Source organism: Rhagoletis zephyria, unplaced genomic scaffold (genome assembly GCF_001687245.7).
Source record: "Rhagoletis zephyria isolate East Lansing unplaced genomic scaffold, Rhagoletis_zephyria_1.1 Rzeph_scaffold_00551, whole genome shotgun sequence".
NCBI lineage: Eukaryota > Metazoa > Arthropoda > Insecta > Diptera > Tephritidae > Rhagoletis > Rhagoletis zephyria.
The window spans coordinates 175,580-194,357 of record NW_016157635.1 but is presented as its reverse complement, the minus strand read 5'-3'; the positions used below and the strand labels follow the sequence as shown (position 1 = coordinate 194,357).

The following is an 18,778-nucleotide window of genomic DNA, read 5'->3' as shown; positions in this document are numbered from 1 at the left end:
AAACCTTTGGACCATTTTCTTTTTTTTTTTTTTTTGAGATCCGAGTATATATGTATGTTAGGTAATACTAGATGATAAGACTTAGATATATTATTCTTATAGTATCTCAATGGATCTAAATGGCGGTCTACGTCATAGTTTTTGTCCTCCGCAAGATCTAACTGAATATACATAAGCCCTTTGTTTTAGATTAATTTTTATTTTCCGATTTCTCTGCTTCTAAAAAAAAATAATTTTTACAAGTATTTTTCATCAAGTTCACTTTTTAAGCGACTTCAAAAAAAGAAGGTTATCATCTGACGTGGTCCCATACTAATTTGGTTTAGATCCGATCATTTGATCATGAAAAAATTAACGGCACTAATTAACGCCATAAATTTTTATATGAGAATTGAAATCGGTTTTTTTTTTTGCTTAAAATTACTTGTTGTATAACTATTTCACGTTTTAACCAGCTGAGGACTTTAAAAGATTCGCACTAGCAAATAGCACAGTATCAGCGTGGGGCTGTTTTGTTGTGTACATATATCTTGCTCTGTAACCATCTCCGTCGGCCTCATAAATAACAGTCACATGGAATGGAGTATCTTTGTATGTTAGCTTCAACGAACCCTTGACTGTTAGCACTTTCTTTCCATTTTCATCCGTCAGCAACTCTACGTTTTCCAAACGTTTACCGTCGGGTATGTTTAAACTATAGTTTGTACGAAAAATAATATTTCAATCGAAACATTTTCCTGTTTACCCACATATTTCAGACAAAACTCACCGTAGAAAGTATTTGTCCCCGCTTGGCAACAGCTCATAATTTTCTTGCCTTATCGTGGGCACCAACTGACCCAATTTTGGAGGCGCTCGGTTGTCCTGGCCATCAACGGGTACATCATAAATCAGAATTATTACTATTGGCAATAGGTACACCTAAAGGTATCATAAGTTATATGTATGTACATGACATATATACATATATATATATATATATATATATATATGTATGTATATGCAAATATAATCCATATGTCCATACTCAGCATTAACTAACCAACTTTTTAGCCGTTTCCGTCATTTTGAACCAGTCTGATCTGTTTGAAGCTTCTATCTAACCGAAAAACTCGCCTTGCGCATAAAAGCGTTTAATTATGAATACAAAACTATATTTGAGCACACATATGTATGCACGTATACATATATGTCCTATAAGTTAAGGTGGTCCAAAAATACTCAGGTAAATAAATTTTATCGTATTTTTTTTTTGAAATCAGTTAATTTTTGTACGTGCTTCAGTAAAGTGCTCCGTCTCCAAACAAATGATGGGCAAACACATTTCTCTCAAAAACGTGGCGTTTTAAATTTTTTTTTGTTATTTTTGGGTTTTTTAATTGGATTTAAAAATTACAAAAAAAAGAAAATAGTAAAAGGATAGAATTTTGAAAAGCATTATTACCAATATATTTTTACAATAATGTTAAAACATAATATAAAAACTAAGTGAGTTATAAGGACCGAACTATTCGTCGTTATAAGCTATATTTACGGTAACCAGATTTCTGTGGCCAAAAATCGGGACATTTCTTAAGCATCGAATCCGAACCCAAAATTTTGTTTTTAGAATGAAGACATAACATCTTTTAATACAGCTTTATTTAAAACAAAATAAAGAGTAACACTTGAAAAGCTTTCGCAAAAATGTATACACATAATATATACGGGGCGAGAATGTAAATAGGGAAAAGACATTTTACCAAGTTTTGGCTACTTTTCTTTGTTGAAAAAGTGTTTATTTTTTATTAAAGTATAACAAACTATCTTAAAAACATATAAATCAAAATTTTAAACTTTGTAGAACATTTATAAAAATTCGACGATTTTAACAAATTTTGATCAAAATTTTAAACATTTTAATCCGATTTTCTGGAATTTTTTTGAGTATGCAGATTTTTAGCTCGTTAAATTTTAGTGCAAGTTTTTGGAATTTTTTTGTTCTCGCATATTCTTCCATAAAAAATGTGTTCAACAATTTTTTTGTATAGAGAAAATGAGCAACATCGTCCACAAAAAAAAAAAATACCAAAAATCAACGGTAAAGGTGGGTTCACCGTTCGTGTCCGGACAACTTTTTATTTGCTCTCAAAACATTTTTGCCGTACAGGGTGCTGAAGTACGGTTCACCGTTCCGTTCGGCACATTTTATTTTGTTCTGAAGCAAACAGCTGATGATATTGTTGCCTACATACGTTTTTGAGGGCAAATAATATATGCAATTCGCTGCAAACGCATATAAAGGAGAACACGGTAACCCGAATCATCAAGTCGGTCGGACAGAAAATCAAAATCAATTTGATTCGAACAAAGAGGGTTCAGCTCATTTTTGTCTCGCTCTCAGTGAGACAGAGTGGGAAAGGAACGCGTAAGATTACTAACAAAAAGAGTCCGGACATGAACGGTGAGTCCGCCTTAAGTCCTAGTTGCTTAAAATTTTCAGTTTGAATTGAATGGGCTACAAAACTGCATACTCAGAATATTTCTAATATATCTAATTAAAGAGCTCAAAATTTCGATGAAACTTTGTCGAATTTTGCTAATTTTTGTACAAAGTTTCAAATTTGGACTTACATAGTCTTTGTTAGATAACGAGCTATACTTTCATTAAAAAGTAATAAATATTCAATAATCGCTAAAGAATGCTAAAATGTCTCTTCCCTAATTATATTTCCGCCACTGTATCTACAACTTATAGTTTCCATATCCATGATTTTTTTGAGGGATTAATATTATTTTTTATAATTTCACTAAATTCAAATTAGAATCGTTTTATGAGAAAAAAAAACAAAAAAAAAACTTAACAAACAATTTTAAGCAAACAACAAAACCGACTTCAATTCTCATATAAAAATTTAAGAGTACCGTTAAATTCTTAATGATACAATGATCTGACCTAAACCAAATTAATATGGGATCACCTCTGAGGTACCACCTTTCCTTACAGAAATCGGTTAACGTGGTCCAAAATTATGAGGTAACATACATAAAAAAAATATTCCGAGGAATTGATAACCTCTTTTCTTGAAATCGATTAAAAAACATTAAAAAATTGAGAGACTAATGATAGACTGCAATATAGCGAGAGTACCAGTTCGACAGAATAAAACATATCCAAAAATCATAGAAAATAAGGCTGATGACTATGTTTATGGCTCTCTTATATCATATGTGATAACGAAAGTGCTGCCATGTTTGTATGAAAAATTGGTTTTTGGCCAGAGTGCAGGGAAAATCTTATAAAATTAATAAAGAAAACACTGAAAATCGGGATTTAATCGGTAAAAATATGAAAAATCGGGACACTTACACGTCCTGACTTTTAAAAAATATTCAGCGGGACAATTTTCTCAAAATCGGTACTGTCCCGCCAAAATCTCTACGAATGGTCACCGTATCTATATTAATTTCCAGACACTATTCTTTCAAAATAGTTTTTTACCCCTAAACTTGTATCTAAATGTACGTCTACAGTTCAAACAGTTCCTTAAAATTGTTTTTCTTTTTTAAATACATAGTACATAGTATGATATGTATGTGTATTGTTTCATAAAAAACAATTTTAATATGCTCGTACTTTTGCATTTTTTTTCTGACTACGTTTCACGTTCGTTAAAACTACGGACCGAAAATAATATTTTTTTTTTCGATGTTATAAGTCCAAGGTAAAATATTGTCATATAAGAATGTTATTAATGTTTCTTTGGTCTAGAATCTTAGATTGTTTTTATTTTTCGAACTTTTTTGGGAAAAAGTCCAATAATAACTGAAAAATTCGGTCTTTTAGTTTTTAGTTCAGTAATAACACCGGCTGCTGTGGTGTAGTGGTCAAGCCCGGTTAACCAAAAAAAAAAGAAAGAAGTCTAATAGAGGCCGCCCCTCGGCAGGCAATAGCAAACCTCCGAGTGCGTTTCTGCCCTGAAAATCAGCTTCTCATACAAATACAATCGCCGTTCGGTGTAGGCGAAAAACTGTACGATTTGTGTGAGATTATCAAAGCGCACGCTAAAAATCGTAGGAGCAGCTCGGCCAAACACTAACATATGTGTAAGCGCCATTCTATTATTACCCAACGTCTCCACCTTCTATTAAATGTGTCTTAACATCTGTCAAATTTCTGTTTTAACTTTGTCTTGTTTTCTCATGTCGACAACTTGCTATCTTAACATATCACTTTCAAAATGGCATCAAGCCAATCAGATCGATCTGTTCCCAATGTAGATGGCCCCGTAAAATGAAAACTGAGTTGTCAAACTTCGAAATGACAGCTGATGTTAAGACAGCGAGGATAAGAAATTCGGCTAGACAGATATGGTTTAACAGTGGAAATTTGCCTTTGTCTTAACACCGCTTTTCAACAGATTCTGTAGAAGGTGGAGACGTGGGGTTATTATTATTAATAACAGTTAAACTTGGCTGAATATTTGTTAAGGCCGAAATGAAAGTCCTTTTATAATAATAAAAAAAAACCGCTTATCCAAATTTAATAAATTTGGTGCCAATTGAAAGAGGACTGAAATACTAGCTTTCAAACCGAAATGCAACTTCGGGCCTGCCGCGACTTCCTCTGCTGGTGCGGGGTTGTTAAAAATATTTTTTGTTTGCACTAACTATCTATAACAGCAAAAACAAATTTTCAAATCCAGCAAGGTAACGACTTACATCATCCTCAATTGAAATCATTTTTCGCTGCAACCAAGAAGCAAACGAATATACTCTCCTTTTTATATTAAGATCCTTTCCACCTTTTGTACTTTGGATGACTTTTCATAAAGCGTCGTCCATCCTCTTTCGTTTAAGGTGGGTGTGGGGAGCCACGCACACTCTCCGTTGGCCCCCACCACAAAATCGTAAATAATCTTGTACAAAAAAAATGTATTTCCCTGTGTAAAATATGTGGAAATCTTCAAAGCCCCGGCACGGTTAAATATTCACCGATTTCAAAATAAAACTATAAGGAGTCACCTTATTTTCGATATTCTTCAGTTCGGGGTGGCTGGAAAAAAAACTTTGGACCACCCTTATGTACATACATATTTACACATGAATATTTATTCAAATATACATAGCTCTCTTTATTCCATACATTTAAGTGAAGATCATTAATAAGCAATAAAGTAGTGACGAAAACCCAAAACAATAGAGTTCCCTTGCTATAAATTTTAATATTAGTTATCTTACTCACTGATGATCACCGGTCAATTGACATGTGTTGTGTGTATTTAATGTGGAAAAACCAGGTTTTGTTTTTTCTTTTTTTCTTTTCCTTACAGCTCGCGTTGTCTTATATTTCAACATTACCGTCTATAAGGTCAAGTCACACAATGACTCTTAAAATCAAGTTTAGTACCGTGGAGCTTAGTAATTTATCATTGCCGCGCGTGAATTACCTACTACTAAGCTCTCGGAGAACACTGCTCAACCGCAAACATGATTCATTCACTAAAATTTAAGTTCGTTAAAATTTTGCATGGATTACCTTTAAAATAACCAGAGCCAACTTTAACCATACAAGCGCCCTGGCGGGTCATAAATTTAATGCACTTTTCATTGTAGTTGTAATATCACCAGTAACGTTTTGACGTAGCCGAGTGGTATTAATCATCAATTCCTGGTCCGACCAACATCCAAAATATTTTTGTTTCTAATAGTGGTAGCCTTTCGGCAGGTAATGGCAAACTTTCGAAAAAGCCTTTCACAGAACCTATCAGCTCAATTGTAGGTCCCACCATATACTTATGTGAGAACATCAATAAGCACACCTCAAGGAGGAGTATCGAAATGTATCGTCTTTTAGTTAGCCCCGAAATATTTAATTTAAACCAAAAATCAAACAAACCTCTAAAACCATTTTCTATCTTCTTTTAAGTGAAATATTTGATAAATCGAGCATAACCTAACTTTTCTGAAACTTCACTTGTAAATCTTATTAATTTTATTATTTTTTATTTAAATAATTTCCATCCCCAACACATATTTTATTAAAGTTATCCTATCCATTCTTCACAAATACTATTAACCCATTAATGACCTATGTACAAGAGCGTGGCGTAATGTCCCAATAACATTTTTTATTCAATAATTTTTGTGCTAATGATACACAGCCTCGTATTTTCGGCAAACTCTTCAATTATTTTCTTATAAATCACTTCGCGGTTTGCACCAAGGCGACATTTTTCGGTAGAAACGGAAACATCATAACATGAAGATGAAGTTTTAAATAAAAAAAAAATTACCGATGTTATTGAGCTTTTTACCACGATTTGTTTGTTAGGAAAAATGGAGAGAGCACCAAAGTCTAAGCGGTAGAAGTTATATATACCTGCTATTTCAGATAACACCACATCTCCTCATCACACTTATTTCTCTAGGCAGGAATTGAACCACTGAGCTAAGCACACCCCGACATACGAACTTGTAGAGCATTTCTTATTGTAAATAGTTAGCAAAAAGTGCGAAAAATTTGTACATTGTCACAGTTTTCGCCATTTTTCAATAATTTCTATTAAAAATACATAGCGTATTCAAATGCCAAAGTTTTAGAGAATTTCATTCTACCCAACTTTTATACGAACATTTTTTTGTGCGACGCGTAGATCACGATCGGGAACATGCTAAACATAGAGGGATGCGGCGAAAAAAAATAATGGCGGATCCATATTGGATCTACCATTTATCATGGAAAAAGGGGAAATCGAGCGTACGTACTATGGATGCAAAGAAATAAGGAGAATTGTGATCCCGGGATTAAGTCATAACTTTTATGAATATGAGTAAAAATTCAATACCTGAAAGCATTTAAACATACCATGAAATAAAACTATTTAAAATTTACGATAAACTGATTGTAAAGCTCACATATTTATTAAATCAGACAAATGTAAAAGTAATACATTTTTTAATTTGTATTTAAAAAAACATGGATTGAGTAACGCATACATCACAAATAACAATGTCAATACCCGGTACTTTTGAAAGTAATCTATATATAAATGTGAATATCTGTTTGTTTATAACGTTATAACTTTTGAACCGCGGCACGGAATCGAACGAAACTTGGCACACTTATTTGTTTTTACACCGGGAAGGTTGTAGGTATGGTTTTATTTGCAACTACATAGTCAATTTTGCAAGGGCCGTGCCGCCTCACATAGCCCTGAAATTTTTAATCAGCTATAACTAGGGAACCATTAGCCAAAAGAACTTGGAATTTTGTAAGAAGACATATCTATGGTAGGTGTTTATAGTAAGGTATATAAATGAGTTTATAAAAGGGGGCGTGGCACATCCCATAGGCGTGGAATTTTTATTAGCTATGACTTCGGAAGCATAAGTCACATGAACTTAAAATTTGGAATGCAGACATATCTACCAAAGTTATTATTGCAGTTCATTCCATAACAAACAAGCTATAAAACTGTCCTACCATATTCTGCTGCCACGCGAGCAGAACCGCGGGTTCAGGCTAGTGATTAATAAAAAAAAACAAGTAATTTTTAAGTAAAAAACAAAATCGACTTTAATTCTCATATAAGAATTTAAGATTATCGTGAATCTCATCATGATCCAATGATCGAATTTAAACCAAATTACAATGGTACCAGCTGTGAGGTAAAACTTTTCCTGTAAAACAAGAATTATAGAAATCGGTTTACGTGGACCAAAGTTATGCGGTAACATACATACAAAAAAAAAATATTCCGACGAATTGATAACCTTCCTCCTCTTTGTGAAGTCGGTTAAAACTTAAACAAAAATGTACAAAAACAAATTCTCTAAACATGTTTATTCTACTCCATACAGAAATGTCGATTTTTTGCAATTTTTTGCAATTAACTCGAAATTTTGGGAGTGAACGAGTCAAACGGACCTCAGATTCGGATTCACCGGGTCGAAATACATGTCGGTAGGTGGGTCTGGTTAGAAGCACACACCGCTTTTTTTGTGTCGGTTGTTTTATTATTGCACTTGAAAAGTGTACGTAAGAGCAGCAAAGTATTTAAAGCGGAGCCTTCTAATCTTGACCTGAAACTGTTACATACAAAACCTTCTGATGAAAAACATTTTTCGGCCTCAACACTTTTAGGCTCAACTGTCAAAACGTAGTCATAAGCCATTTGAAGTTAATGACCCCTATCTCGTCCACTACAAAATATTTCAACTTCTTTTACTAGCACGTCGGATAAATTAAAACTTTATCGATTTGAGTAGAATGATTTAAAAAATTATGTAACTTTTTCTTAAAACTCCCTGTTTCGTTTACATTAGCGACGCTATGAGTAAATTCATTTAAATCTTCTTCAAAAAATGGCTCTCGCTGCAATTTAAAAGTACAATTTCAAGTTTTTTGTTAATTGCAGTCAAGACAGCATTTTACAAAAATCATCAATCAAAATTCATAAACAAGTTCTTACTATCAATTCGATATTTCAAATTTTGTCGCGATCCCGGGATTAATGCAAGCAAATCCTGGAATTTTCGGGACCTCATAAACATCGGCATCCCTAGTACGTACCTCACGTATGAGCAACATATTAGTTAGAATCTGATTTGAATTCAGATTGGAATCTAATCGATTTAATTTTTTGCCGCCATATTGGGTGCGCCATTTTAAGTTTTTCCAACCAGTCAGGTCAGATTGGTATTCAACGGTCCCAAGAACTCCAAGAGAAAATATTTCAATCGAACAAAAGTTGTAAGGCAAAATCTAATTTACGGCTAGTTTAGAAGCCATGTTATATTTTCAAAAGGCCACACTGTTTTCAAAAGGGAACATTTATGCGTCCATTTTTAGACCCTAATCTTTGTAATCCACTCCATAGAATTTTGGCCATCGTATTTTACCGGTTGATGTGGAATGTCCCATAAACAGTTTTTGTTGAAAAATGGCAAACACGGTGACAATTTACCAATTTTTTTTTTGACTGTAATATAAAATTTGTGAGAAATTTAATTCTCTAAAAGTTTGTACTTAACCTTCTTTACGTAAAATGCAAAATAAGCTTGCAAATCGCAAAAAAAACCTAAAATACAAAATGGCGGAATGTTCCCATATCAAATTTAGGGGCAAGACTCCGTGTAAAATAGAAGCGAAGTGCGTCCAAAGTTGCGAACTACAAATTTTGTTTGAAATAGTATAAAGTTAATGGGCTAGTAATTGTTATTATGAATTCTGTACACTTGTTAGAATTATTGTATACTATTAGACAGGCTCATTCTAAACTACTTTGTGTTATGTTATTGTGGCGTAAAGAGATTTACTTTAAAGGATGTTAGGTGCATTCTTTTGCAACCGAGCTAAAGTAACTAAAAATATGCAAAGCAACAACACACACTGCTATTTATTCAAGTTCAGCCAGGTCGGTTAAAAACTACGCGACCTGAAGCGTAGTGTTGTTAATTGAAAAAAACTGCTCTATTGTGAATTGTTTTTGGGAAAATTCTTAGGGAAACTTTTGTTTCGTTACATAATAATTATAATAATTTAATGATTTAAATTTACCGTTAAGAAATTAAACTTATTGGTACATAACATGTACATATGTTTATAATTCATACAACCAAGAAATGTTAAATGATCTCGTCTCGGTGACTAAAAGCATTAGCAGCGTTGATCCGGATCAACTTGGGAATTAACTGCAGTTGATCCGGATTAAGTCCGAGTTAATCCGGATGAACGCTGCCGTCTTTTTATACCTTTCATGAGCATGAAATGGTATTATAACTTTGGTCCAATGTTTGTAAGCACCAGAATAAGAAGATAGAACCATCTAAATGTATACTTAAATGATCAGAACATCGAGCTGAGTCGATTTAGCCATGTCCATCTGTCCGTCTGTTTGCATGCAATCTAGTCTCTCAGTTTTCGAGATATCCGGATGAAATTTGGTAGGTGGGTGTATTTTTATAATTTATTAATCATTTGTCGGAACTGGAAGAATCGGACCACTATAAGATACAGCTCCCATACAACTGACTGTTCAGATATAAGATTTTTCGTTATAACTCCTCCATTTAAGTAGCTAGAAGCATGAAATTTTGCACTGTTGTCACTAATTATCAAAACAATACTTTCAGTGAAAATGGCGAAGATCGGGTCGCTATAACCTATAGCCTCCATACAACTGATTGTTCAGTTATGAGATTTTTTGCCATAACTTCTTCATTTATGCAGCTAAGAGCATGAAATTTTGCAATACTTCCACCCATTATCAACAAAATACTTACAGTGAAAATAACAAAGATTGGGCCACTTTTACATATACAACTTACCATACAACTGATTGTTCAGATATGCTATTTTACAACGCTTTTATCAACTTGCAATGTTGTGTGTCCAGAAACTTTCAATGTTGTGGATCCAGAAACTTTCAATGTTGTGTGTCCGACACCATAAAACCTTTGCTTTGAAAAGCTCCTATAAAAAAGCATAGTGCATAGGGCGACATCTGTAGTGAATAGGGCGAGAGCCCCCTTTCCGTAGTCCAGGTCACATATGTATGTACCTCCTCTATCTATGTATGTAAAGTAAAATTTTCAGATGTTCATGAAAGGTATGAAGCCTTCGGCATAGCCGAAGACAGCGCTGCTTTTACTTGTTAAGCTTTAAGACTGTGTCTGCATTTATTTATTTCTTGTTTGTTTTAAAATGTATAGAGAACATATATGTATGTATGCAATGTTTTGTATTCGAAACATTTAATATTAAATGTGTGAACTGTATGCTTTCAGAATGCTTTTTTGTAATTGAAATTTATTTGGTATGTTGTAAACGATTTTGGTCGGATTTGGGAAGAAATTTGGTAGGGGAAAAAGTTCTTAGTGGCAACGCTGATTCAGTTGGACAATTTTATCAAAATCGGTACTGTCCCGCTAAAATCGGTACGAATGGTCACCATAACTATAATGCATACATAAACATATGAAATTCTTAAAATATAACTATGACCTAGAGCTTATCATTTACTTCAAAACTTAATTGCTAAAAATAAACATATACAACCACAAATTTCTTAGGAATTTACCACAACTGTCAAAACAAATCAGTCAAAACCGCAATTTTGTTTACCACATTCGTCTCGCACCAATTGAACTCAGCGCCGACCGCCAGCAAGCCGAACTGTGGTTTGCAGGTCAGCTCGAAAATCTGTACTTACGAATGTGCGGAACGCAACGCAGGCGCGGATATGGATGAATGATGCATGAATTCAACAACAATGCAATCACTTTCCAGCTGCGTGATATTGTAATACTGTATGAAAAATCATACATACTACATACATATATGTAATCCAATGTGCTAGGCGCCGGCAACACCATACACACATATGCATACGTACATACATTAATACATTAATTTGCACTAATTTTTTCTTAAACATGTAACCGCAGGCAAAACAGTAATAAACTAAAAACCGCATTTTACTATTTTCAATTCATGCCAACAACGAACTCAGCGCAATGGTCTGTACAATAAAAAAAAATAATAATAATAAGAAAACAGTGGGGAACCCTGACGAACGGCAGCCAACGCCAGCCGTCAGAAGCTGAGAGTATTCTATAGCTTAAAAATAAAACGCGCGAAAATCGTAAACACTACAAGATGCCGTGATTAATCGACAGCTCATTGCGAAAAGCTCGGCAGCGATCTGTTAGTAAACAAAGTCTCGGCGCAGACTGCACCTGATAACGAGCGACGTCGAAGAGCACCAATGGGATTGACCTGAATCGCCGGCTTGCTGCCGAGCTGAGCTCGTAGACAAGCCCATTCGGTAAGCGTGCTGAAATGTGCGAAAATAAATACAGCGCGTAAAATTTCCATAAATACGCGCTTATGTGATAACGGGGCGTTAACATATACATATGTGCATATACTATGTACCCTGTAGAAAAGTTTCCTACAGAAGCAGCTCTAGTGAATTTAGACCATGAGTTATTCTATTATTTCAGACATGGCGGCTCTATCCCTGCAAAAATCGTTGGACCATGTAGTCTATTTGTGGTATATTGGAGTACTTACAAAAGTGCTCCTCTGTCATGCTGTAGCGGACCAACTCGTGTCTCTGCACCAGCTTATTGTTACCCGATCACTGCTCGTGTTTTAACGAAATGTGATTGAAGTTAAGCATTTGAAAGTACATTTGCATGTCTGGCTGTAGCTGAACGTGTAGAGATGCTAGCTGTTAGTTCTTAGCTCCCAGCATGTTCGGGTTCGAATGTCGTCAGAGGCAACATGTAACTTTTAATTTTTGTTTTTGGTTTTTATTCATTTCAAAAAAAGCATCTGCGAAGTGAAGAACAAAAGCGTGTACAAACGAAAAAATATAACGACAATGTCATTGGAGTATGTTAGGAGTAGTTTTGCGCTACTCTGATGTAATGCAGAGATGGAGTATATGGTCCTGCCCTAGGACATCGCAATGTTAATTGGACCATATTTTTTATATGAATTGTGGTTAATTTTGGAGTCCTTGGTCCTTCGGGAGTACTCTTTACATGCATGCATGGAGTAGTCGCGATTTTTGCAGGGATATGATAGGACTTCTTTAATTTGTTGCTGTAAAAGATAAGAAGAGCTGCAGAACTGTATGGCTTAGGTACAAGTTTTTACAAAAGCGTACAAATACTGGCATATGTCTGCACTCTTGTCGTTAGAGACGGGCAGGGCTGCCAAGAAAATGTGCTCCGGGTAGAGAATACATTTTTAAACGAATTTCCAACGATCTCACTACGTATGTAGATATGTATGTACATACTAACATCGCATCATTTTACACATTCGCATTCGCATGAAATGATATGAATGTTTTGAGAATGTGAATGTGTACATAGGCAGAGACTTCACTGTAGTATTGTTGAAATGGCTCTAAGTCTGTCTAACCAGGGTACGGGCCATGATTCAATAATACAAGGTTAGATAATTATTGACAGCTGTGGTTTGACACTCCCTTACAAAAGGTTGCATTTACGAAGGACGGAGAAAGGGGAAGAATGAAATCTCTTGGTGCGAAAATGGCAGTAGAAAAGTACGCAAAGTAGGCAATTAGTAGTGAAATTCCTTTTGTACATTCTAATGTATTTGAAGGAAATCTGGCATTTTAAACGAAATGTTGAACGTAATATTGATATATCTACGTGAATTACGTAATTTATGCGCTATTTAGCTGTATAAAAACTGCAAAATGACTCAAAATTAAAATAAGACTACTATGAGATTGATGTAAACATCCAATGCTTATGTTTTCATCAGTTAAATATGCTTCATATGCATATACAAATAAACATATTGCACAAAAGCTTATACTTTTATTTCACACAAAGCTACACTGTTTCCATGTAAATTTGCAAAGAAGCAACACGGTGCCACTGCTAAGGGAGCGGTGCGAGAAAGACAACTGTCAGTTTATCCAACCTTGTATTATTGAATCATGGGTACGGACAATAACCGGCTTTTACCTTCAGCCGCTAAACGGTTAAGTAGCATATCAAGCAAATTGATGGGCATTCAAGAAGTACTGCTAAAAGTCGTATAAGCAACGTAGAAATAATTCTAGATTCCTCCAGTGAAAGCGAAGGCTCGGATGTAGAACCTGGAGACATTAATAAATGTGAAATTAAAGCCAATTGAAGGCCTACCTTAAAGAAAAACGAGCTTATCGCGGTGAAAATCTTCTCGATTGGTAAAAAACTAAATTAAAATACTACAAATTGGCAGAGCTGGCCCGCAAATATTTGAGCGCTCCACCCGCCAGCGTTCCAAGTGAGCAATTGTTCAGTGCAGCCGGCCTTATATACGAGCCTCTAAGAAATCGCCTCATGGGAGAAAAGGCAGAAAAATTACTTTTTTTGAAATATAATATGCCCCTTTTGAACTTTGACTACTGGATTAAAATGCTGTAAAGGTTAACCACTCGTTAAATGCTCTGGAATGTACATTCTTCGTCGAATCGACGAGCCGACAAAGTGTGTTGTTTACGTATACAAAATTAAAAATATACTTCCAGGGTTAAGTTGATTATTTGCTTTTTTAATGTTATTCCTAACATTCGCATTCGCACATTCGCATTCCGAAAATTCGTATACTTATTTAGTGCTCTTGAAAAATAATTACCTTCATTTTCGTAGTATGTGGAGTATTCCTGTGATAGAACAGAGCCAAGTAACTTTTTTTTGTAAAGTACATACTCTTGGGGTTCAAAATTATAAAAAAGGACAATAATTAAGAAATAAATAAAAGGCGCACAGAGATATCTCGGAAGACATCCTAAGCGCATAGACAGTACATTTAGAACTCGACTCAATCTGCGACAATGCCGGTGAATGTAAAGCATAGCACTCTTAAAGAATTTCAGACTACCATGAAGGCTTCGCTAAGTGCCCCAGAGACTACTCCGAAGCGTGAAAAGAGGAAAACCAAACTCAAGATACAATCCAACCTTCCCCATTCCTGACAAGGCTGTCGAGAACGCAGCGTCCGGCTCTGTACACCCCCAAAGATGAGGAAGGTAGCCATGAATGCAAAGAAGTGATGGCGGATTGAAGGAGGTTCCTGTTCGAGACCAGCTCACACAGTAGAGGCTGTAAACGCAATAGATCCTGGAGAGAAGAACCAACGCCGGTACTGAAAGTTGGCTAGAGATCACCTTCAGGGTGCGCTCGTCGATGAGGTCACACCACCGCTAATTGCGAGGGGTTCCAAATTGTGGAACTGGTACTAGTTCTTAACTTTCTGCAGTGCATTTTCATACATATCAATGGAGTGTAAGATTCCAAAAAATCTAATGCACAAACATTCTTGCATTGCCAAACCTCTTGGAAAATGAGAATACTACCACTTGAAAGTAAAATGGAACACTCCTTCTCTATTCTTGCAGAACATGCGAAGAAATTTTAAAATGTACGCCTTATCCGTAAGAAGCAACAACAATTTAACGCTTCATTTAATAAATTTTAAGTGAAATAAATCCTCTGAAATGTTTCCATATTCATTCCTTACTGCCCGTCTCCACAGGATAAAGTTTATATCTTGATACATATGTCAGAATATAATTTGCCAATGGAGGCCGCTCATTGCTCTTCGAGAGCAATATATATCAGAGCTTATATCGTGTCATATATTGCCGGCAATTTGGTAGTTTGACAGCTACATTTTCATTTGCACGAAAACTTCGTGGCTACAACATCATTATTATTTTAATATAAAAGCAAAAATTGAGCAGCAGCCTGTTAAAATATTTGTAATTATGTATTTGGATGTAAACTAGCCTATTTTCTAAATTTTTTAAGCGATTAAATCCGGCAAAAATACGTTTTCGAAGCTATCTTACAAATGCTTATATCAAGATATAAAAAGCCCACACAAATATTGCCACTGATATAACTTATATCTAGCGACCAAAATGACAGCTGGGCAGCAATAAATTTTATCCTGGGGAGACGGCCAGTTAGGAAGCTTTGTGAAAATATTCCGCATCCATTTTATGAGTAGTTTTGAGGAATGTTTATCTAGACTTTCTGTAATCAGCGAATTGGCTGATGGGTTCTCCAAAAAAGAGGAATGTTTCTTTCATTCTTCTAAATGTTTTAGTGATGCATAGTTGATTTTTCGCATTTCCTAAAGGGTAATGTATTTAATCATTTGCATGTTTGAAGTCGAAGTATTATTTATAGACGGTGAGCAGAGTGCAATCTCAAGACGTTGCTCTTGTCTTAGATGGACATGTTGTCACTCGGCAATTGCTTAACGAATGGCGCCTGTAAGCCGGACTTACCACACCACAGCGTGCTAATTTTAGACAACGCAACGCCAGTAAACAACTTCGATCGCCATCCATTAACCTCTTTCCCCAACATTTTACTTATCTTCCTTGACTTATGTACTATATACGTATGTACATATGTATGTATGTTTATATATACGCATATGTCGTATATATGCAAAAGTCCGTGCTAATACGAAAGTTTTTTGCTTTATAGATATTCCAAAAGTAAATCATTTTACGCATAAAAAACAATAACAACTGTGTCCTATTGAATTTGACGGACTTTGTACCCAACCGCCTTTGTTTACTCGGGCGCATACGTAACCATTGGCGCCAGCAGTATAGACTAGCACGACGCAGACGTTTTTAAAGCTGATGCCAGATAAAACTTTGTAGCTTTGCGTGACATTTATAAATTTGCCAGCAAAGCGCCAGACGCAAAAGGTATGCCACAATGAACGCCAAGAAATCAATTTTGCACTGCTTTTTTACTCGTCAAAATTGCTGTGGATTTAAGATATTTTGCTTTAAAATTATCAGCAATGTAATTGAGTTTTATGTTTCAGCATGAATACTCGAATTTGGACGAAACAAAATAAATATTAAACCGGCTGATTGTCAAAGCGCGCAAAAAGATGGGAGTTGGCCATCTTTTCGCTTCGCGCTGCAGCTTCAATGATCTATGTGGCATGCTTTGTGCATTTTCATACAATTCATCTTAGCTGTCAAAGCGAATCTGTCACGTAAAGCGAAGCAAACGTTTTATGTGGCATCAGCTTAATGCTTGCTGACGTTGCATGATCAGTATATGACACTCATCGATGCTGATCCATTGCATATGTGATATACAAACATATGTATGAACATATTTAAGCCTACATCGCACTTTCGTATCCGCTCAGCACTTCCTCACCAACATGGCTTTAGGCGTCTGTTATGCGTAGCAGTTGTGATTGTATTTTGTGCTACCGCAAAGATCCAATTAAATACTTCACTTAATACAGTGGCTGTCACACTTCATCGTTAAAGAATCGAATCATCAGCGAAATTATGTATCAAATACAATAACGAGAGACAGCAAAAAAAAACGAAGTGAGCGAGATGAGAGGAATGAGAAAAATATGTAGCAATTCCAACAACAAAACAACTAGCACAGGGTCGAATTTATGTTGCTATGCTATTTTGCAAAATATATACATGGGTTTCGACGTTGCATATTTTGCAGCGATAGGAAATGTTGTTTCCCATGTATTTTGTTGTTCTGTGTTTGCAAGTTATGCAATCCATGCAATCCGTGCTACGTGCAATGGCCTTGCAATATTTGGAGAATACCCCTATGATATATTTTGCAAAATATCATAGCATGATAAATGCGGCGCTGCGGTAGTTGTTTTGTTGTTGGAATCGCTACATATTTCCCTCGTTCCTCTCATCTCGCTTACTTCTTTTTTTTTTGATTTCTCTTGGTATTGTATTTGATATATAATTTCGCTACTTGCTACCCATGCATGCTACCACTTTGCAATGGTGGTGCTCTCGTACTCTTCGAAATTTGGAATAGTATTTTTGCATTTCATGCAATCCGTGCATCGTGCAAGACTTCGAGAATACCCGTATTGATATTCAGCATCATCTGTGTCAGTGCTGACGTTTGCTAATTTTCGAGCGAAGGGAAAACGCAGCAGAAGTGAAGTGTTTCAGAGTGCACAATTGGGGGTATGGGGTTATTCGATTTGGTTTATTTATCAGCTGATTGCAAGTCGATTATTTTATTCAAGGAATGAAACCGATTCAAAATAACGTTCCGGTTTGGGTTTCGGTTTTGCCAAGTGTTTCGGTTTCGGTTTTGGTTTCGTTCTTCAAAATTTATTTCGGTTTTGGTTTCGGTTTCGTTCCGGTTTCGGTTTTTCACAGAAATTTTGTTGATATTATTTAAATCACAATGTCTTAAACGTTGAGGAAAGAAAATCGAAAATTACAGTTCACTGATAATATCAACACTAGGTTCTTTCCCTAACAATCCGGACCGGATTTGGTAATTAGAGAATAAGAGAAACATTTTCTTTCAAAAATGGAACAAAGTTCAGAAGTACGGAAACGCAAAAACCCACATTTCGTGCCCACAAGTCGAGAAACAGCTGATTCACGTTGTTCTTGTTTTTGTCACTTATACCATGTTCTGACCGACATCGGAAACATGTTTTCGTTGCTAAAACTGGTTTTCGACCTAAAACTTGTGTTTTCGTCCATATAAAATCTGTTAAACGAAAACCAGTTTTCGCTGAAAACTACTTGAAAACTCACTTTCCACTCATTCCAATCGGTGTCTTCACTAGTTTTTTTCGATTATTTATCGAAGTGGAAGTCATATTTTATCATCTTTAATACGCCATTTCGGATTTATTGTTAATTGCCTGGCCAAAGCAAAATAAGAATGAAAGTTAAAAGTTGTAAATGAAAAGAAAATGAAGGGAAAATGTTTTGATTGTCGGTCAGAACATGGTATTAAATGCAAACACTTGGAAATTGAATTTTGGTTTCACAAATTTGATTTTAAGTACATAGATTGAAAATACATCAACAGGCCATTCACTTTTCCTTAAAAGCACCAAGTAAATGCAGGCAACATGTAAACACAATACAGCTGATATGCACTTTGACACTTTATCCATTTTTACTCGGAGAAAATTTCGGGCTGTTTCGGGCAGGAAGAAGAATACACTTACGATCGAATACGCTCGAATTTTCGCTCTCTATTACCCATTTTGTTGAGTACAGGCATGATTTCTGGGCTATTTTGGGCACACGCGGGATCTCGCATTGCGTACGGGAAAGAAACTACTTAAATATAATTAATCGATTATCGATTCACAACAACAAAGTCATCAGCAGATTTTTGCGAAAAGTTACCTTGCCATACTTATTTACTACTTAACAAGAATTTTAGCAAAATGTTGCTGATTTTGGTTAAATAAATC

General features: G+C 35.4%; 1 protein-coding gene across 1 annotated transcript; it reads right to left on the bottom strand.

Annotated features, from left to right (window-relative positions):
- Positions 1-413: 413 nt before the first annotated feature.
- Positions 414-1,146, bottom strand: LOC108360284 (uncharacterized). Its single transcript, XM_017612497.1, has 3 exons — positions 1,043-1,146; positions 770-921; positions 414-694 (listed from the first exon to the last, which is right to left on the bottom strand). The coding sequence occupies exons 1-3, from the start codon at positions 1,064-1,066 to the stop codon at positions 448-450; spliced, it is 423 nt and encodes a 140-aa protein (XP_017467986.1). The 5' UTR covers positions 1,067-1,146; the 3' UTR covers positions 414-447.
- Positions 1,147-18,778: the final 17,632 nt, after the last annotated feature.